The sequence below is a fragment of the Dermacentor andersoni genome, chromosome 8, assembly GCF_023375885.2.
Source record: "Dermacentor andersoni chromosome 8, qqDerAnde1_hic_scaffold, whole genome shotgun sequence".
Taxonomy (NCBI): Eukaryota; Metazoa; Arthropoda; class Arachnida; order Ixodida; family Ixodidae; genus Dermacentor; species Dermacentor andersoni.
This window is the reverse complement of record NC_092821.1, coordinates 75284120-75306346: the sequence shown is the minus strand read 5'-3', so window position 1 is coordinate 75306346 and position 22227 is coordinate 75284120. Positions and strand designations below refer to the sequence as shown.

At 49.3% G+C, this 22227-nt stretch overlaps 2 protein-coding genes across 2 annotated transcripts in view; both read right to left on the bottom strand.

Moving 5' to 3' along the window:
* Window positions 1-22227, bottom strand: part of LOC126538836 (heparan sulfate glucosamine 3-O-sulfotransferase 6-like) — a 119846-nt gene that overhangs the window by 20150 nt on the left and 77469 nt on the right. The window lies entirely within an intron of this gene.
* On the bottom strand, window positions 20741-22028 carry LOC126548378 (uncharacterized). The gene is made up of 3 exons (XM_072290125.1): window positions 21561-22028; window positions 21264-21471; window positions 20741-21129 (listed from the first exon to the last, which is right to left on the bottom strand). Exons 1-3 carry the CDS (start codon window positions 22026-22028, stop codon window positions 20741-20743), a joined length of 1065 nt encoding a protein of 354 aa, XP_072146226.1.

The following is a 22227-nucleotide window of genomic DNA, read 5'->3' as shown; positions in this document are numbered from 1 at the left end:
CCGTTGAAAGAGCGTCGCGTTCTCGTGAATTGCGGGTAGGGCTAACTACACCATTTCGACTGTATAACTGTGTAGCGTGGTCTTCTTTTTGGACAACACAGATTTTTTTTTTATATAAAAAGATTGCAAGCACAGCGAACATGGCGTTTTTGCAGATGGGTTCCTAGGCGAGGCGGACATAGTTTGCCCCTAATAACGTGAGCTTCAGTAGACTAATTAAGAATTATTAATTAACCTTTTTAATAATGCCTTAGGAGCAGTAGCTTGAATGGTGAATTGGAAGGCAGTCACATTTAAGTGCACCCCCATTTTCTTAGAGGCCACGAAAACTGCACCTCAATCGAGATGTTCATCAACGGTAAATTCATGCAAATTCAAGCATCCTGTGTTCGAATCCTGCGGTCGGACAATTTTGATGATGTTTGTTTAACTATTTCTAACGCAGTACTTTGTTAAATACGATCACCTTGCAAAGTCGCGAAGCCGTTTAAAGCCAGAAGGACGAAGTTTAGCCTATTCCAGGTATAGCCCATGCTGGCTGAACCGCCCTGCTTGCAGCTCCGGAGATACTAGCCCCGCAGTTCCCTTTAGCAATCGTATGAAACTCTATGTTATCAAGCCACTCCGAAACCACAAGCAACAGATAACATTAATCTTGAAGGGGCAACGTAAGATGACGAAGAGAGGAACACACTGGACAGTACTGAACAGCGGAAACACGGACAGCGCTGTCCTGTATGTTCCTGCCTTCTGTCTTCGTCATCTTTCGTTGCCCCTTCAAGATGTTCAACCAGCACCAACTCGCCCAAATGTCGATCCTTCTACAGGTAACATTTAGTTACACACAGACCACATGAAGACCCTTGCGTAAACACATATCGTGCGCTGTGCATCTGGTAAGGCCCGCCCAAGCTTACGATATACACCGTCTGCAAGACCGGCCGGCTTACTTTCCGTGAACGAGGAAAGCCGGTGAGTGTGTCCTGCGCAGTGCTATCGTATCAAATATTTTCAAAGTTCGGCGCCGCGCTACCAACACAGCTGCAAAGCCGCGGGCGCGGCTTCTAGCCGCGTGAATACGGCACACGGGGGGCCGAGCGCGCCGTAAGTGCCGGAGCGCGTTTATGTCAACAAGTAATGGCGCGCGCATACTGATCGTCGCCGGGCCACTCTGCATTTAAATGGGTGCCGATTTCGTGATCGGCGCCACTTACTTACCAGACAGAGGGTGCGGCATCCCTTTCTGCGAGGAGGTAACCATGCGGCGGACCCCCGCATTAAGAGCGCGGGGCGCTGCTCATCTTAGCTGCGGCCCCCGAAACGGTCATGGCGGAAACAAGGTCACGCTTGCGTGGTTGCCCGCTGTTCGACAAAAGGGCCTCGCTGAATCCCAGCCCAAGACCGTCGGCAGTCAGGGACCACATATTTGTAATTTACGGGGACTGTGCATATAGTATACTGAAGATGTTGCAGGACCACTGGGAAAGAAGCGGTTATTCTGAGTTTCATTTTCGTGAACACTCAGTCTACAGTGGCTCACGAGATCAGCAGGAACACGTAGTCAATAAATACCTGTCCGTGACGCCGTAGTCCTTTTAAATCGAAACTTTCTTTGCCTCTTCCTTCGAATTTCCTGCTGCTTCTGCTGTTGGCTGCTGTCTTGTCGAATAGCTCTTGACGAATGCGTGGGTCAAACTGAAAGTAATGCGGTCATCACGCCGTCGTCATCATGCAGTTGTGATCCCTGCCGGCTGCTGGCTACAGCCTTGCACGATTGGCTGGCACCGGACATATAGTGTGAACAAACGCCGGATAAATCAAGGCGGCCCGCTGCGGCAGGTGATGCACGCAAACGCGGACGTGAACTGCAACTCCAACATGCCGTCGCTGTGACGTCGTCCTCGTCATTCCGTCGTCGTCATTTCATCAACTTTCGGGCCATTGTCATCGTTCCTTCGTTGTGATGTCATCGCCATCCTTCCACCATCTTCACTCTGTAGCTGTCACTGTGTTGTCATGTCGTGTCGTTATCACGTCGCCGTGGGGGACACGCCAATGTGCGACTCCTGTGGAACTATAGAAACGATTTAACACATCCTATATATGTCTCTGTCCCCAGTAAGACGTCGCGCGCGAAACTCTCCGGATAGCAATGAACCACTTGGACTCTAGACCATTTTCGGCAATGAAGATCCTTGAACCATGGCCGTACGGGTCGACGGCACAGAAAGCCGCGAAAGCATTGTTGAAGTAGCTCAATTCGACAGGTCTTGGCGACCGTGTGTAGACTCGGTGCGAACTTTCAGATGTTCACGAAACTGCGCTCTCTCGCTCTCTCTCTATTCGTCTTCATACCCTTTCCCCCAGTGCAGGGTAGCAAACCGGACGTGCTTCTGATGGCTAAGCTCCCTGCCTTTCCTGTCCTCTATTCATCTCTCTCTATCTTCGAACCGTCGTCGTCATACTGCCATCGTCATTCCGTCATTGTCATGCCATTGTAGTCACTGCGTCGCCATCGTTACCATCGCCATCACGTTGCAGTCAGGCCGTCGTCGTCATGCCTTTGTCGTCACTCCAGCGTTGCCATCGCGTGGTCGCCATGCATGTCATCGTCTTAACATCATCGCCGTTCTGCTACTCCATGTCATCATCGCATCGACGTCATACAGTCGGCGCCACGCCACCGTGATCGTTCCATGGTCGTCATTTTGTCGTAGTGATTCCAGTGTCGCCATGTTATTATCGTCACACAGTTGTCGTCATTCCACCGTCGGGGTTACGTCGTCGTCCATTTTTCTTTGTCATTTATAACCGAAAGCAAAATATTTGTCGCCTGAAGTCCTGTCGCCAATACAAAAAAAAAAAGGGAACTATATGGGATCAAGAAATATTGAGCCAAGTTTACCAAGCTTTTCCATTCGTAAGTTATTCTTGCTGTTGGCCAGCCGCCTTTTTTAATATCATGCACAGCATCAGAATTGGTTGAAATTTGCTATTACAAACAATGCCAGCATAAGAGCGTTGTCTGAATACGGGCATTTATGTCCAAGAGAAGTCTTTCGAACGTAAGACGAGCTCCCACACTGTGTCGCAAAGCATCGCGTTTTTGCCATTCTCTACAGAGTTAGGGTCGAGGTCTGCAGACCTCGAGGCCTCAGATCCATTCGCGTTTACGGTAAAAGCACGCATCGCGCGCAGATACCGCCATTGCGTTCCTTACGACGTCCATCGGCGGTCTAGGGGTTGCCGCACTTCGTCCGTCGTCACTGTCAACAATTCGCCCCGTCCATTTGCGACACGAAATAATAAAGAAAAAGAAAGAAAGAAAGAAAGAAAGAAAGAAAGAAAATAGGAAATCTTCAGCGTCTTTTCTCCCAACGTCGACGACGGCCGCGCACGAGCAATGTTTATTGACACGCATGCCACCGTCAGCCTCCGTTTGCAGCAGATGGCGCTGCGAGTCATTGCCGCGACAACGACGTTTTGCGGCGCGCTGGCTAGAGTCCACATCCGGGCGTGGGACCGCGCACGCGTTATCGGACTCCTGGTGGTGGCGTCACTCAGCACAGCTGCGGGCGGTTCGGGTGGCGGGTACATTATACCGCAGGCTGTAAAAAAAGAACTCGTGTCGAGTGAAACCCCATCTCGCTATCACGAGCCGAGGCTCCTTCGACGCCTCCGGCGTGCTCCGCGAGGGGCAATCGCCGCTGAGCTCGTCGTTCGGTCACGCACTTCTACATAGAAGGGACGCCCCGTAGCGGCAGCTTGAAGACTCCGTGCAGCCAGAGGCCTGCACGTGGGCATCGAGGCGTGCCGAAGTCTCATGATTGGGACATTTCTCTCTGAAACTAATCTAGTTGTTTTAATCGTAATATTATTCTAAATGGATCTTTGCAGACAGCTGCCACGTGTTAACTTAAAGAGGGGCTAAGCAAAATATTCAGCCGAGTTATATCGATGGTCTATTCGTCCATAAGTTTAGCATCGTTTTCTGTGTGCCAGTACATGACTTTGTGGCGCAGAAAATCCCCACCGAAGCTCGAGTGGTTGCCCCTCAATTTGAATCGCCCGCGCCAAAACGGATGAGTTGACGTAATCTCGACGTGACCCTATACTTTCAGTCGCTTTCTCTGTGAATCAGCGGGAACATGCTGACATCACGGGATAGCCTATCATATTGACCGCGAATAACAATGCCAACTAGGCCAAACTGAAGTTCTTCTGAAGCTTATATCACGTGAGGGGATCATATTCCAAAATAAGCGTCGCCACTCTGTTTTATATATATTTCTTAATTTTCATCCATTTCTAGCTTAGAAACTGACTTCTCGCTACGAATGACGAATTCGTTTATGACAGAAGTTTCGTACTTTCAGTCTAGCTCGGCTCCATATATTATTTCTGAGTGTCCCTTTACGGATACATCAGAGAGGAAATAAAGACAAGCTAAATTGGCAACTTACACTTACATACATGTATGTATACATGATGATGGCATGGCGGTATGCCAAACTTTAAGCGCCTAAATATTTCGTCATCAACGGTGGAACGTCACCCATTTCAAGTTTCTTAAAGCTTCGCGCTGACACACACTTTCTATGCGAACGCATAAGAAAACTCAAGATGAGAGTTATTCCAGGGACAACGACAGAAATTATTTGCGATGTCGAGGCGCAAGGACGAAACGATTCGGTTAGTTATCAAAGCGGCAATACTTAAAATTGTAAAAAAAAAATACCACCGCCGAAGCACTCTTGCAGACGGCTAAGCAGCGAAGCTGAAACGTGCGGCTCCGCTGTTTAACACTGGGTTAATCCCGATTATTCATTAAACGGCGGCTTGGTAGGCTGCCGAATCCTGTGTATGCAGTTGCTGCTTGCGCTAGGCTGCACGAGCCTGTTCTGCCCGGGTTGCAGCATCGGCACGGCTTGGACGGGCTCGTTCCCGGTTCTGCCACGCTCGCGGCGTTGCTGATCGAAAGCTGCCTGCTCCCCAGGAGTACGTTTAACGCGTGGCCCACCCATTTCGGAGCTGGAGAGAAACTGCTGCGCGCGCGCTTGGCTGCGACGGAGAGCAACGACGTCACTACTGACGGAAGCAATCGCGCGCCTCTCTTTCTCTTTATATCTTTTTTTCCTTTCGCGCATGCGCACGGGGTTGTGTCGGAGTAGTTTTCGGCGTATAGGCGACAGAGGGACGGGCAAATCGGTTAGACATATACAGCTTTCGCTGCAGAAAAAAAGAACGAAAGCTTCACTAAGAATACCGCTTGAGCACATATGCTCAAGGATTGCACTGTGCACCGTCAGTATCGGTGTGAAATAAGTACTGCATATCGATGTTACATATCATCATCATCCTGGTTACGCCCACTGCAGGGCAAAGGCCTCTCCCATACTTCTCCGACCACCCCGGTCATGTTACATATAGTGCGTGCGTATACGGTGTTCTTCGCCGTGTTTATAGCTGTGACCCGGCTATACACATCGTTCAAGACGATCGAGTATACGTCGACGTCGGAACTTCGTTGGAGTTAGCAAAATCAAAAAAAGGAAAGACTATGTAACGCCTAAAATGCGAACAGTTATCCGCAGAATTAAGAGATTGCGGGTGCTAGCGTAATGCCGGCACAGAATAATCGCGTTCTGAGAACGCACTTAGAGACAACTGCGTTATAGAGGGACGTCCGAACCGCGTCTATTGAAAGCCGAGCGAACAAATCGCTCTCAGATTTTTCATCGGTGTGAGCAAAAAATCACGGGAAAATGGCATCCTCCGAAACGTGGCTGAAAGAAAGAAAGAAAGAAAGAAAGAAAGAAAGAAAGAAAGAAAGAATCGATACATGCGGGAGTTCGACACGCGGTATAATTCCATCAAATCACAGCTCGGCTACGCGGCAAACTCGACGGGAGCAAAAGGACCCCGTCAGCGCATTTCAGATCTTACGCAGTACGGACTCGCATATTACCTTTTAATCTCTGCGGCGCTCGCGAGCGCTCGAGGAGACAAGAGTCATTGAATCAATACACGACGCCGACAGATTCGGTCGCACGGAGCTGCGCACGCCGGCCCCCGAGACGCGGTTGCGTGCAGGGTCTGTCGAGAGCGCGCAGCAGGACGCTAAAGTGATTGAGCAAATTGGCTTATTGCGGTGACGTCTGCGCGCGGTAGGCAGAACTGGGGCGCCGCCCGCAAAGATCTGGAGGGACAAGCCCCGAGGAGAAAGTGGACTGTAAGCGCTGGGAGAGGCGTGCGGTCGGTAGCGCGGATGCCCGCGTGAGAAACGTGCTGACGACGTCAAACTGCGCCGTGCCGATTGTAATAAAACGAGGCGTCTACGTACGTGGCGGCGCCGCCGCCGCAGCGCCACTTGAAAGCGCGAATGACTCAGCGTAAACAGGAAAGACGAGACGTCGGAAGGTGCCACGACCGTCCTCTCTGTAAATTTGTTTTTCGTTCGTTTTAGTTATTTTGTTTCATCCGGTATGATTGTGCGTGCGCAGGGGGGATGGGGAATGGAGTGAGTGTGAGAGAAAAGAACGTCCTACATGCTTGGGATGATCGAGTTTGAATCGCATCGTCGAAATACCGCTCCCTCGTTCCATTCAACGAGCGCTCGCTATATGTGTTGCAGGCAAGATACGTAAAACCGGTAGGTCGTGCACAACTGCCGTACTGAAAACACCGCAAGACCGGCAATTCCCTCCGACTCGTAGGCTATATACTGCAACAACTATTTTAATATCTTACCCGCTCACACTTTAGCAGTATATGAGGAGGAGGAGGAGCAAGGAAAGAGTGAGAGACTTTAGCAGTACGAAAGCAGAAGCCGCTATTGATGCGAATGTTATGTGGGGCTCTCGCGGAGCTGAAAAGCGTGGAAGAGTGGTGCGATTCATAGTAGCGTTCATTTGGTCAGTATTAGAGAAGCCTAAGCCAAAGTAGGAACTTTCGAAATCAATTCGACCCTTCGGGATTCCCCCGGCCGCAAGAGATTTCGGGATGCGTCACTAGCCGTATTGTGTCACTGGATCAGTCCTGCGGAAATCCGCCAGGTGGAGGGAGTTTCATTAAAGAGAATAATTGTCAACCACATCATAATCGTCATCCAATAATTGTCGTCCACCATAGCATGCATGAAGCCATACGGAAGGAATCTGTTTGCTTCGATTTCGTTCCTCAAGCGTATACTGGCAGATGCATATGCAGCCTTCGCGGATAATTAAGCCTCGCAGATATTTGATCGCGGCTGCATTGTTTGAACTCATATGGTCGATTGATATTACGCAGAGCGAGAGAGAGAGAGAGAGAGAGAGAGAGAGAGCATTCATTTACCGCTGATGGCATCTTCAAGAAGAGATTTATTTCTCACGCAGTGTTGCACACGAAATAAGTCTTACTGTGAGAATTTTTGTATTGCAAAAAGTTCCGAAACGAAAGAACCAGCGATCGGGAACAGCAGACATAAAGAGAGGCGCTTTTCTTTCACTGGATTTTACTTTTCTGAATTTTTTAGCGCTACAAGAAACATGTCTTTCAGTAAACACCACTTCGATCGCCCAAGAAAGTTATATTCAAGCCATACTATATATATGTCAGATTCACAAACGAATCCACGTTGCATGAACCTTCTTTTCGTTGGCGGATCCAGGCACGAACGATATAAGGGGGGTGTCCGGAAAGGCAGTTGGGGGAGGGCGGGGGGGGGGGGGGTGTCCCAGTCTCCGCCACCCGTTGCCTCGTCCACTAATTTACGCTGCGGTGGTGATCGACAATTCATTGCACAGTACATAACAAGAAGGCTATTATTGAATAGGAATGAAAAAACAAACAAAACAAAAGGTGTGCTGGTATTCCACATCACCCCAGCTGCACCCCCCCCTCCCCACGAGACATCGTTAGATGAGAAACGCGGGTAGGGCACCCCAACCCGGGTCACGTGCCTCCCACACCGGAAGCGCGCGGTGTCAGCTCTTCCGTTTCCGCTGTGTCGCGTGCCACGCTCGCGGCAGCAAAACCGCATCGCCGCAGCCGTACACCACCGCGGGCACCGACCAACCACAACCTCGTTTACGGGAAGCTCAACTTCCGGCCTTGCCCACGTATACAGTGTAAGCGCGGGCGCGTGGCAAGCTTTGTTCTTTGTGCACGGGCGCTTCGAGCCGCAGCAATGCGCAGATGTCGCAGAAAGGCGCGGACTCGCTGCAAAGCAACGACACGCGGTCCCCCCGAGTCGCGTGCCGTACCGCGAGGCAAACCACGTCACGGCTTGTGAATGAAGTCGCATTGTCTTGCCGCTCACTATCGCGGCATGGGAATGTGCTAGTCATTTATTCGGCCCGCCATGTCTCTTCTGCCTTAACTGCTCGTTGCACGAATACCTGGTAAAGGGCGGGGAACGTTTTTCTTGCTGTTTTGCCTTCGGCGTATAGATATAGCGTCATCCACACCACGTCAGCGGAAGGAACCGCGCCAAGAATGCACAAGGTATGTGGTTGCATGGGCTTCCACAGTCGGCGCTTTCGCCATGCTGTGTACACGTGGACTCCGCGACCTTCGGTTAGAAGAAAGACTCGCTTTTAAATGCAGCTGCCGGACGAAGGGCGATGGCCTAATGGACGTGCCATATGCATGCAAGGAACGCATGTCTTCGTTCCGGTGACTCGGAATCGCTGCCATCTGGACATCGACAGTCAGCTACCGGCATGTATACGGACGTAGTCAGACTGTATAGATGGTTTGTGCTGACGTCATCGGGGCCGGAATGTTGGAGAATTGTGGCGCAACGAGAAGGCACGCATCAATATGAACCCCTCTTTTCCGGCTTACAGCCAGTGCCAAGCAGTTTGACAAAAATTTGCGCCCTTTTGCGCTTATCGTGGTAACCCAAAGAAATAACCTTCATCTACCTTGCGCGCACTTCCTTTCTTTAGCACTGCGCGTTCAGCACTTCCTGTCAGGTACACCATGTCACGCTGATATGCGCATGCCGTGAGTGACGCGAAGTAATGGGCATACAGCTTTAGACAAAACAGAGGCGGGAGAGATAAATGGCGCGATTATCGTTTGATGACAAGATAAGCCGCAAAGGACGCACATTTTTTCTTGGGGTGCTGTGGAAGGTGCGAATGGGCCATGAATAAGGAGCCCTTGGCGTTGTTATAACTTATTAAATTCTGGGAGTTTACGTGCTAAAACCACGATGTGATTTGAGGTACGCCGTAGTGGGTGACTACGGATTAGTTCTGACCTAAATCTAAGTACACTAGCGCTTTTTTGCCCCCAAAGAAATGCGGCCACCGCAGCCGGGATCGAACAAGCGACCTCGTTCTCAGTATAGCGGGACGCCATTACATCTGGGATACCGCGGTGGGTTCGTGGCGTCGCCTGACGGCGTTGTTTATGCAGGGGAAATCCAAGTTTAATAGGTGTGTGTGCCTCCAAGCGCGAGACACCATCGCAGTATGTTACATTCTATGGGAGAAACGAAATTTCGCCGCAGCCAATTAATGCATCCGACTCGTATACCGAAAGGTGCAAATTACGCCTCTTAAAACGACTACCTCTAGTATCCTTAACAAAAACAAACAAACAAACAAAGACTCTCCAGAGGCGAGTAAATGTAACTTTTTTGGTGAATTTCATGCTCCGACAATTCTTGCGAAATTCTGCACATAAGGTTTGAATATGCTGGATGTTGAATGAATATGTAGCGGCGTGACTATCACATCTAAGCAGGCGAAGGAGAATACGGGCTCACGTGCAGGTAACGCGAGGACAGAGCGCGACAGCGCGCTCGACATGAGCGGCGGCGGTGTCGTCCGCTCCCGGAATCCCGCTCCACCATGGCTGGCCGGCCTAATATAAACCGCGGCTGCGGCGTTCACCTCTTCGCGCCACCTCCCACAAATATGTTGAGAAAGCACGTCTCCGGCTACTCCACTCTTTTCCTTCAGAAAAGGAGGAGAAACGTAACGAACGAGAGAGAAAGAGGAAAGCTTAACAATATGGTCGTGGCGAAAGAGTCACAGACCGGCACAATTAAGGCATGCAATCGCACTTAAGTGCTCTCACTCCTGCAATTGGTATACTTGGTATAGGCGACAGGCACTTGCACCATCCCGCAATGTTGCGATCTTGCGATGGCGGCTCTTTGCTGCGACTACGCACGTTGTGACGAATTACTATTACACGACGCGTGCCATGTTTTGTACGATTCGGTGATCGTGCTTTGCAAACAAAATGGGTAATTTCAAGCTATAAGCGAACCATGGAAAGCGATATCAAGGCTTAGCGTTCCGCTGAAGCTCCTCCATTGGGTGGTTTTCTAAGAATATACAGGGGCGACATATTGGTAGAGTGTACTAGAACCTTTTTCTTTTATATGCTCTAGTTCACTGTAATAATGGCGCGACACGCGACGCATATTGTGCCGCGCAGCAGAAACAGTGCCCTGGCAGCAACCAGGCGTCTCATAACGCTTGCGTGTATAGTTGCTGTATTGGGGAGCATATACAGGGACATCTCGCTGGCGTCATGAGAAACTTCGACACCGGCGTTGCAGGCATCGCATCTCGGGGGTGCACTATAGATGAGACCGAAGGGAAATCGTCAGCGTTTGACCACCGTATGCATCATGGAGGTCCCCAGTTTCACAGCAGGAAGACTATACAGTCACTGACAACTTAAGAATGCAACGGCAAGTATGTAGCGCAGTGCCAAACTCAAAGAAAATTTGTGTAAATGCCCCTTCCAATCACATTCGCCAATTTCCGTGATGTCAGACGCTTTCTGTTCCTGCGCGTGTTGAGGACGGCTAATTTGGCCCATACAAATCTATAACTTTGTGGCCCTAGTTTTATTTAGGATGAAACATGAGAGTGTTGGCAAGTTTTGTTTGAGGATATCGCGATATATACCAAAGGCTCCGCCAATAAATTTGTTTAGCTGGAAACGATTGACGCGCTTTTCTTTTCCCATCAGCCTATAGCGTTTACACTGAGTATATATACCACCAGAGCTGTGACCGAACCCCAGCTACAGCATGCCCGGCTCTCTTGCAGAGATGAAGTCGCGACAGGTGATGGCTTCACCTCTCTCCGAGAGCGGGTTCACGGAGGGCAGAGGGCCGCTGCGGTTTTGTGGGTGGACTGCAACAAGGTTCGAGACCGCGGGCTGTGGTCGGTGTTCCACGGATTGTATGAATGAGTTCCATGTTCGGTGAGTTCCAGCGCACGCTTTCCTGTCCTTCTCCCGACGTGCACTGTAATTCACAGCCGTGATTGGTGGAGGCCGTGCTCACTTGATTGACACGGACGCTATGATGCAAGCAACGGAACGAGACGTTCATTTGAGGGATCGCCAGCCGTTTGTGCGCAGGCGCGAGTAAGAGTGGGTGCGAAAGAAAAAATCTGGGCGCTTTTGCTCCCTGAATATGTGACTCTGCCTGGGCACTACGGTGGAGGTTTCTTAGCCGGTGTTGTATGCGTTTGTCCCCTAGACATGCCGGCATTGCGGATTGCGGTCGAGTTTGTTGCTCTGCCGCTGGCTGCCCGCGCGGTGGGGCTGGGGGCACGGGCGCCCCATTTTGTAGTCACTGTGTCTGACAGGGGGCAAGGTTCTGACTGGCGTTGTATAAGTCGCGGGTCGCTTTTTTCGTCGCCACGATAGATTGCATTTTTTGCATGCACTGCTCCAGGAAGGCACATGTAACCGGCAAAAGGAGGCCTCAGGAGAGCAGCTGAGTTTATAATAAAGCAGGCGGCGCAGCATCTCCAGGGCACCCAAGAGGTATCATCATCATCAGCCTAGTTACGCCCACTGCAGGGCAAAGGCCTCTCCCATACTTCTCCAACTACCCCGGTCATGTACTAATTGTGGCCATGAAACGTCTTAATGTCATCCGCCCACCTAACTTTCTGCCGCCCCCTACTACGCTTCCCTTCCCTTGGAATCCAGTCCGTAACCCTTAATGACCATCGGTTATCTTCCCTCCTCATTACATGTCCGGCCCATGCCCATTTCTTTTTCTTGATTTCAACTAAGATGTCATTTACCCGCGTTTGTTCCCTCACCCAATCTTCCCTTTTCTTATCCCTTAACGTTACACCTATCATTCTTCTTTCCATAGCTCGTTGCGTCGTCCTCAATTTCAGCAGAACCCTTTTCGTAAGCCTCCAGGTTTCTGCCCCATACGTGAGTACTGGCAAGACACAGCTGTTATACACTTTCCTCTTGAGGGATAGTGGCAACCTGCTGTTCATGATTTGAGAATGCCTGCCAAACGCACCCCAGCCCATTCTTATTCTTCTGGTTATTTCAGTCTCATGATCCGGATCCGTGGTCACTACCTGCCCTAAGTAGATGTATTCCCTTACCACTTCCAATGCCTCACTACCTATTGTAAACTGCTGTTCTCTTCCGAGACTGGTAAACATTACTTTAGTTTTCTGTAGATTAATTTTCAGACCCACCCTTCTGCTTTGCCTCTCCAGGTCAGTGAGCATGCATTGCAATTGGTCTCCTGAGTTACTAGCGGGGGGATAAAAGCTGGAAGCAGGGCGGCCCGTGGGCTGGGGCCACGTATAGGCCGAATCGTGTCAGGGGTGTTCGCATAAAAAATTGGCTGTCTGCGTTAGCAGACAGCCGATGTTATACATCCTTGTAACGCGTAGGCCACGGCGCGCCCCAACCCACGGACCAGTCCGGGTTCTAGCTTTGGTGTCCTGAAGGTGCCGCCAATAATGCGAAATAGTGACACGTTGTTACAATTAGTAAAAACACGATCAAATAAATATAATTACGTCTAGGCGCCAACATGTGACGATAAGTTCAGCGCTATATACCGCACTCCGCGACTTCTGTAACACCAGTCAGAACTTTGCCTCTGAACGTACGTTGGACAGACTTTCTCGGGCCTGCGGCGCTGGTGCTGAATCAGTCATCGTCACCGGCGGCCTTTCACCCACTTGCGTTCAACCGCGGTTTCTAAGGCGCTAGATTTTCAATATATGCGGCCCCGGGCACTACTACAGTCGCAAGCTATGATCCGGCACGACTGACTTAGCACGAGCGCCGCAGTTGCGGGACAGTCTGTCCGACACAGCAGTCACCAAATCGGGCCCCAGTGCCCGCTGCTTCACCTACTTTACCGCGCCGGCAGCCAGCGTCCAAGCGTATACAAACTCGACCCCACTTCCCAATGCCAGTGCGCCGATAACACGCGCTAAGAAACCTCCTCCGTAGAATTATTGTGTGAAACTCTATGCTCCGTAGTACATATCATCATCAGCCTAGTTACGCCCACTGCAGGGCAAAGGCCTCTCCCATACTTCTCCAACTACCCCGGTCATGTAGTAATTGTGGCCATGTTGTCCCTGCAAACGTCTTAATGTCATCTGCCCACCTAACTTTCTGCCGCCCCCTGCTACGCTTCCCTTCTCTTGGAATCCAGTCCGTAGCTCTTAGTGACCATCGGTTATCTTCCCTCCTCATTACATGTCCGGCCCATGCCCATTTCTTTTTCTTGATTTCAACTAAGATGTCGTTTACCCGCGTTTGTTGCCTCACCCAATCTGCTCTTTTCTTATCCCTTAACGTTACACCCATCATTCTTCTTTCCATAGCTCGTTGCGTCGTTCTCAATTTGAGCAGAACCCTTTTCGTAAGCCTCCAGGTTTCTGCCCCATATGTGAGTACTGGTAACACACAGCTGTTGTACACTTTCCTTTTGAGGGATAGTGGCAACCTACTGTTCATGATTTGAGAATGCCTGCCAAACGCACCCCAACCCATTCGTATTCTTCTGGTTATTTCAGTCTCATGATCCGGATCCGTGGTCACTACCTGCCCTAAGTAGATGTATTCCCTTACCACTTCCAGTGTTTCGCTACCTATCGTAAACTGCTGTTCTCTTCCGAGACTGTTAAACAGTACTTTAGTTTTCTGCAGATTAATTTTCAGACCCACCCTTCTGCTTTGCCTCTCCAGGTCAGTGAGCATGCATTGCAATTGGTCTCCTGAGTTACTAAGCAAGGCAATATCATCAGCGAATCGCAAGTTGCTAAGGTATTCTCCATCAACTTTTATCCCCAATTCTTCCCACTCCAGGCCTCTGAATACCTCCTGTAAACATGCTGTGAATAGCATTGGAGATATCGTATCTCGCTGTCTGACGCCTTTCTTTATAGGGATTTTGTTGCTTTCTTTGTGGAGGACTACGGTGGCTGTGGAGCCGCTATAGATATCTTCCAGTATTTTTACATATGGCTCATCTACACCCTGATTCCGTAATGCCTCCATGACTGCTGAGGTTTCGACTGAATCAAACGCTTTCTCGTAATCAATGAAAGCTATATATAAGGGTTGGTTATATTCTGCACATTTCTCTATCACTTGATTGATAGTGTGAATATGGTCTATTGTTGAGTAGCCTTTACGGAATCCTGCCTGGTCCTTTGGTTGACAGAAGTCTAAGGTGTTCCTGATTCTATTTGCGATTACCTTAGTAAATACTTTGTAGGCAACGGACAGTAAGCTGATCGGTCTATAATTTTTCAAGTCTTTGGCGTCCCCTTTCTTATGGATTAGGATTATGTTAGCGTTCTTCCAAGATTCCGGTACGCTCGAGGTTATGAGGCATTGCGTATACAGGGTGGCCAGTCATATATCCAAGGAGCAAAAGCCCCCAGATTTTCTCTGTCGCGCCCACTCTTACTCGCGCCTGCGCACAAACGACTGACGATCCCTCAAATGAACGTCTCGTAGTAACGGATGGCAGAGCGCTGGCCCCGGCTTCGCTGCGCGGCTGACTTGGTGGAACGTAAGGGTGCGACCACCAATGGCTTTGTTGTTTTTGCAGCCAAATGCACTGCGCGTCTCTAGGGTATACCTGCAGACATACCTCCACGTACGCGCTTGCAGCCGTCGATGCTGTAACAGCACGCGTGGCGGCGACGACGGCGAAAACGCTCCCCGCGGGCGCGCGAGTAATTGCCACCGCAATAGAAGCGGCGCGGTCACGCGGCGGTCTTCTAGTACTTGTAACAGTAAGCTGAGATATTTAGCGACGTCGATCGTTCTTTACCCTCTGAGCCAAAACAAAGAATATCATATATATCGGATGTCGTGTGTCGAACGGAATAAACTCGCCGACCTCCGCTACTGCGAACGCGACAGTTGTCTCGTTAGGAACTGATCGATTCGAGCTTGCACAGCGTATATGATTGAGCTGAAATGAGCTATATTTTTTTTCTTTTTTTTATCGATCCAGGTGTCAGGTTAAAGATTTAATTCACGCCACGAGTGGAATTCTTTCTTGCCGGCTTTGATGTTTTCCGTATATTAGAAATATCGGTGAAATAGTAAGGAAGAAAAGGTATTTGCATGACAGAGACGCTACAGATGGTTATTAAGAGCAGGGAACTAGGTGTGTTCCACAACGATTGCAAGGCACCATATGCAAGCAATCGAAGTTGCCCTGCTGCATCTGTTCTTGAAAGCGGGATTGGCTCCTGCCCGCCGCCTTCATGAGCAGATCGAGCAGCTTCATCGGCCTGTTCGCTACCCATTATGCCACAGTCGCTAGAGAGCCACTGAAAAGTGACGTCTACACCGTCTGAACCTTCAGCCTCCACTTGGACTATCCCGACCCGAGACAACGGTACTTTACCGATTGTGGCTTGGCGTCGCATTTACGAAGTCGTCTGCTTTCCACATCGGATGGAAGGATAGTGCTGCGTATGACCACTGCGGCGACGTGGAAACTATCGACCACGTTCTTTGTCATTGTCCCCGACACAGTGCACACAGGAAGTCAATCGCGACCGCGCTGGCGCGTTTTGACGACTGGCCGTTTTCGGAGCAGACAGTCCTGGAACGCCGACCTAAACAGTCGTCATACCGGAAGGCAGTGAAGGAACTATTGAAATTTTTACGTTCGAGTGGCCTATGGGAGAGACTGTAATTGTCATGGACGTTCACGACCTTCCCTACATTTTCCCCCGTTAATTTGCTTTTTCTCTCCGCCTGTTCTTTCCGTCTTTCATTTCCCCTTACCCTTCCCCCAGTGCAGGGCAGCAAACCAGAATCTCATCCGGTTAGCCTACCTGTCTTTCCCATCCTGTCTATATATATATATATATCTTTTTTTTTAAGAGCACGTAATTAGCATTGCAAGAAAGGCTTTGTCTGGTGTCCGTGCAATTTATGTCCTAAAGCCCGACTGTAATGGTCTGAGAAGTTGTAAACCTTCCTGAACTACAAAGCAAGTAGTCGTTAATATGTTACGGGATTCAATAAACTTCCCCATATGCTTCCTTTCTGAAAAAAATTCACGCAGAAGCTCTTCTTGGAGCTGTCTAAGTATGCGGAAGTACTGTGCCACTTGCTCATCTCCACGCAGCTAGCCCGGTGGCATTATCAATGTTATGAAACTTTATCGCACCGGCATAAACTAAAGCCCTTTAAACTTCGTAAAGTAGTGACACTCTCCTCCTCCGCCTTCACTCCTCCTCGTTTCTCCTCTCTTTAACGCTCCCTCCTCGACCGTGGCGCCGCCTACACTGCTCGAGCGTAGCAACGGCGCCAACATGCGCTCCTCGCCACTCCGTGGTCGCTTCTCGAGCAAAAATGGCGCTGATGCACGGCGCGAGGGCCCACGTGATGCTATTAGGCCAATAGCGATGCAGCGTCGGCCTCGGCCAGAGTGCGCGAGGAGGAGCCGGCATTCTTCAAAGCGTGTCACTACTTTACGAAGTTTAAGGGGTTTTAGTCGACGCTAGTCAAAGCCGCCGCCGCCGTTGCCCCGCTATCGACGGCGCAGGCGCAGCTCGCTCGCTCGCGGTTGGTTAGAGCGTCTCGATCCAGAAACGCGCAGTGCGGTTGGCTGCCAAAAAGAAACACGAGGCGACGTGAACGCAGCGTTGAAACGCTATGCGCCCAATCGCCTCGGTGGCGGAGTCATGCGGCAGCGTTCCGCTCCTGGCATGGCGCGTTGTGCGCACGAACACTGTAAGCACACAATAGAGTGTTGCCGAGCTGCTGCATGTATGCATGGTCTTTATAGGTGGAACGGGCAGTGAATGTCGAGCTAACGTTATCTATATAATAGAGAGTTTTAGCCCAGCGGGTTTACGGCCAGCGGAGCGGAGCGGGCGAGCGGAGACGCCACTGCGCATGCGCACGTCGCTGAGCCGGCCAGCGTTTTTACGGAGCGCAGCTTACGCCCGCTGGGAAGCCCTCTCCAGCGGAGCGATAGACAGCGCGCGAGCGTGCGTAAAAGCGCGCGGGCGTGTATGGGTATTCAAGATGGCAGCCGTCAACACAAGCGCCGGCGCTGCTGCGTTGTCGACGGCGACCGCAGCTCAGGCCCGTTTAGAAGTCAAGAAAGCCCGGAGGTGTTTCACAGCTGAGGAAGACTTGTGCCTTTTACGTGAGGTGGCAGCGACGAGACCGTTTGGGGATGACCATAAATGGATTGAAGTTGTGCGCATCGTGAACCACGCGGTGGGCCGCCAACTTACGCTGCGCGGAGCAAAAGACCGCGTGGATTTGCTAATCGGATACTGGCGACAGCAGGACGCCAAGAACCTTAAAAGGTGAGTTTTATTTCTGCACAACTAAAGCACCGGGCACATGATAGGCAGCCGTTAATTGACGTGCATGCTCTTTTCACATTAATCAGGTCTGGCACAGAAGAGCAATACGCGGAGAAGGAACAAATTCTTCAAGACCTCTCGGACTACGTGCGGACAATAAATTATGAGCCGAGGATAACCCCAAGAAGTGGGGGCATTATGAAGAGAAAACGGCCCGCAACAGCCGAGTGTTCAGCTTCCGTGTCCCTGACGGATCCACGGGAAGATGCGATGTTGATGCAGGAAGCGACCGGCTGCAGCAGTAATCCGAGCGGGGCTGCCGACCGAAGTTGCGAAACGGAATCAAGGCATGGTAAGTATTACCATGTGTGCCTCTAACCTTGCATGTTGTAGCTTTTGATTTTCTCTGCTGCAATATAAAAGCGCTTATGAGTGGTAATTGTTGCGGGTATTCTATGCACTGTAAATAAGTCCGATGAGTCAGAGCAGTCGAGTGCCTCAGCCTGTCATATTCAAAGTCTTTAGAGCTCACTTCAGTGATCATTACTGTGAATGTTCTTATTGTTTTGTTGCTTTGGCTGTTAGCCTCCGAACATAACCCGCGCAATAATTGGCAAATCAAACTGCATTGAATTTTTCAGCTCGCTTACTGTCGAGAATGGCTCATAAATAAAACAGCACACACATCGAAATGCAATTGATGCTAAATGAGAGAAAGCTTATGCAGTCTTTCTAAACCGAGTCGATCACCGTCAGTGCCGCGCGGCCGGCCTCGGATGAGTGATAAAAAAAAAAAACACATTTCTCGTGATGCAGCAGCAGGAATGAAAAGCCGCACTCACGTGTTGCTCCTTGCTGATGCAGCCGAGGTCGATTCCCTTTTTATTTTTAGTCTCTATTGAAAGGCGCTGAGTTCAGCTGTGCACTTGATCAGTTAAATTGTGTTCATTAAAAAAAGGTATACCACTGGCTGCAAGGAAATTTTACCGATTATAGGTTATGTGTGAGCGCCCGCTAGATAGCTGTTCAAAAATTCGACCCAGTGAACACACCTCATCACCTCATTTTGCATTAAAATTCTCCAAGCGTTACTGCGGCTGGAGCTCTTTGGCGGGAGTTCTTGATTGACATGAAAGAGATCTATTTGGTCATATGATCGATTTGCCTGATACCTTACTGTGAAGACGCGCCCGGGACGGGCTTGGCCTTGAACACTTAGATCCGGGCCAGGCTTCAGCGTAGGACTTAAACCCGATAAAAAATTTAGTTCCGTGGGTTCCATTGAAGGGAACTTAGCATGCTTAATAACTGAAAGTAAACCACAACGTCATGAGTTCGCAAAGCGAAGCGTGACGATTGCCAACCATAATAACGCTGATTTTAATGTGGGCTCACTTAATTGTGCAAATGCTGAGGTTTGTAAAAATTAACAGACGATATACATTACTTATCTGTGCGCATGAAAAGCGGCTCCTAGGAAGGCTGCTACATTTTTGTGTCTACCTTTCTTTACACGTAAGAACCAGAATCCCCGGCTGCTCAGCTGCTCCTCGATATGTACGAGCCGGATTCTCCAGAGACCTCGGCTGCTGGAGCTGCTGCTACTAGTGGCGACCGTTCTGAGCAACATGTGCACAGACAAGTGCATAGCCAGCACTCTGCAAATGTCAGTCCAGAGCAGCAACCCATCCCCGCCGGGCGAACACAGCCCCAGCCCACTATTGGAACGGACCAAGGAGGAGAGCGCCAGCCTGCAGCTAGGAGACAAGTTCTTCCCGTCACCACTAGAGGTAGTATTTGAAGGAATATTTTAACTGTGCAAAGACTAAGGATTCGCTGAGTTGAAACGCCGTTGTATGATAGTTTGATGTGCGGTTGTACCAGAACTTGACAAGTGTAGATCACCTTGGCAGGTGGCGGCCGAATTATTTATTGGTCGCAATGTACCACTGTACCAGGAGTTGTATGATGACTCCTATGCAGCGCTTCATTAATCTGTAATATACCATATAATTAGTTATAATATAATTAGTGAGGATATAATTAATTATGTAGGCTAAATAGGCTATTGAATTGACTATTAAGGCTAATTATGTATTGCCAGGGCAGCTACAACCTAGCATGTCTGATGATGGTATCGCAGGATATATTTAATCATAATTAAACACCATCCGTGAATTTTTTATTCAGTGCGCCATCGGCACAAAAATCTTTGTGTCGCTCAGATTGAACATATTCACTATACTTTTTTAGAAGTCACATTACTCTAACATACCACCGATCGCCGAACGCGCGTTTGTCTTTTTCCTGCCCCATTGTGGTCTTGACATGAATTGTGGATAAAAAAAAAACGCAATCGTCATTGTTTTTCACACGGTCAAGAAATTTCTCTTTCCGCATGTACTTTGCAATCTGGTGTGTATAGGACCCCAAAAACCCACCGAACCAAATGATGTATTCATTGTTATTCTGCCAGTTAGTACACAGGCTACATTGCAAGAGGAACTCTGCTAGACGTACAAAACAAAAATGGCACACAAGCAGAAACACAGGGGTTATAAACTGTTTACTGTCCTCGCAACAGTCCTTTTTATTTTTGATACAACGTATACATATTGTGGTACCCGTTCTGTATACAGAGTCCCGGTTACCCGCGAATGTCACATGTCAACTGACTACGTCTGGTAGAAACATGTGTGACTATTTTGCTCCAGTGGAGAAGCTCAACTGAATTTAAGGTTGATAAAAAACTGCTTGTCTGTTTTTGCAGGAACCCGAGGGTTACAGAGCATCGGCCTGCAGCTGTTAACTATGCGAGAAAAACATGACTACGAGTTACGCATAAAAGCGCATGAAATTGAGAAACAAAAAATTGAAAATGAAGTGCGGCATCTCGCTCTAGAGGAGCGCAGATTGGACTTAGAGGAGAAAAAACATGAGCTTGAAGTGAGACGGTATGACAGAGAACATGAGAAACTGCTTGAGAAGGTAGAGATGATGTTAAGCGAACAGACTAAAGCGATTTTTGATTTCTTGAGCGCAAATCGCGCATGACATGAATAGCCAGAAAACTGTCCTGCAAAGGTGTTGTACATCTTGTGCTTGAATAAAACACATTTCAGAAAGATGTGTGAATGGCAAAACTACCGAGGAGTAAGGTAAGTTTCAAGATCTGGTGGATCGAGGCCGAAGTAGTGCGAAACCTGGGCACCATACAGACATGTATGACAGTTTGCCAAAAGCGCACTAGCTTTATAGATACGCGGCACGTTCTGGCGGTACAGCTTTTGATTTTTCTTAAAGTCAACAAAGGCAAACAGCCCAGCAATTTTTCCAAATCCCCACTCCACGGCTTGCCTTACACTGCTCATAGCTTTGTTGAACGCGCACTGTTCCGGTGTGATGGACACACCACCATATGGCTTCAGCAAAAGAGGTCGCAGTGGATAGGCGGGGTCTCCATAAATGCAGAAGTTACGCCCTTGAACGAGCCTTTCTAGCTTCGAATATACGTTGCTAATCCCGAAGTTACCTGAAAGTAGAAGGAAATTATAAATGATCAGCACCCGTTTTGAAACAGCTGGTATGGGAGGAGAAAACAATGTGCGACATCGCATTATTGCACTTAACACTCTTCCTTGATTTCAAGTGTTCGTTATTACTCACCAGCGTCATGCTTGCTGCCCGGGTATGATCCATCCAATTGGCAAATGATTCCATTGGGGCACATTATGGATTGGTATTTCAAGGCATGAAACCGCTTGTGCCCACTAAAGTAAAGTTTCTGATTTCTTGTTGGCCGGCATATTGCCCTTGCTGTACCGTCGATGAACCCCCAACAGTTTGTCAGCGGGGCACCTTTTGCGTGAACGGCCTGAAAATTTTAAGTGCCATTTTGAGTGGGAATTTGTAATTGCAAATTTTGACAACCTTGACATTGATTCTGCTGTAATTGCAACTTACCTGCGAGAATTCCTCCAGCGTGTCGAGATTGAGCCAGGAATGGTTATTTACATCGTCGAGCAAATGAAAAAACCGCTCGTCGATGTGGCGCAAAACTTCGTTCGTCAGTGATGACAACGTTGAACTGTGCCGCCCGAAAAGATCTTCAAGATCACACAGCCGGTTGGGATATGCCAGCCGTCGTAGGGTAATGCAGAGGGCTTCATCTCCGGGAACCGCAACCCTTTGCGCAGTTACGACTTTATTGGGTATGCGCAAGGCACGCTGAAGTCTGCCTATATGCTCCTTCTCGAAACGAAAATACGTCCTAAAGACGCCATCGTCCATAGCATCAATGTTCAAAAGTCCGTGCACTGAAAGTGGCTCACGTCGTGTCTCTCCAAATACCTCCAGGCACAGCACATCTCCAATCTCGGTCCAGGTCAGTTGCGACAGCAGCAGCGGGTCCTGTAGTATGCTCTTCGGCATGATGCAAACAGCAGTAGCAGCCGACAATTCGCGAATGCGCGCGGAAACAGCTTACTTCTTTTGTTTCGACTTGACTTGGCCAGCTCTGGCGAACATATTCTGTTTAACAGACTGCTCTTTTGTACATCTAAAACATAACACCTACCAAATAACTAACTAAAAACAAAGAACCTACCTTTACTAAACAGTTTCAGCGCAT

Bases quoted from the DNA above. Each gene is read 5' to 3' on its own strand.
- LOC126548378 (XM_072290125.1), bottom strand. From the start codon at position 22,028: ATGCCGAAGAGCATACTACAGGACCCGCTGCTGCTGTCGCAACTGACC. The intron at 21,472-21,560 runs GTAAGTTGCAAT...TAAAATTTTCAG, and splicing joins CGCTGGAGGAATTCTCGCAG to GCCGTTCACGCAAAAGGTGC. The intron at 21,130-21,263 runs GTGAGTAATAAC...TTCTACTTTCAG, and splicing joins GGGCAGCAAGCATGACGCTG to GTAACTTCGGGATTAGCAAC.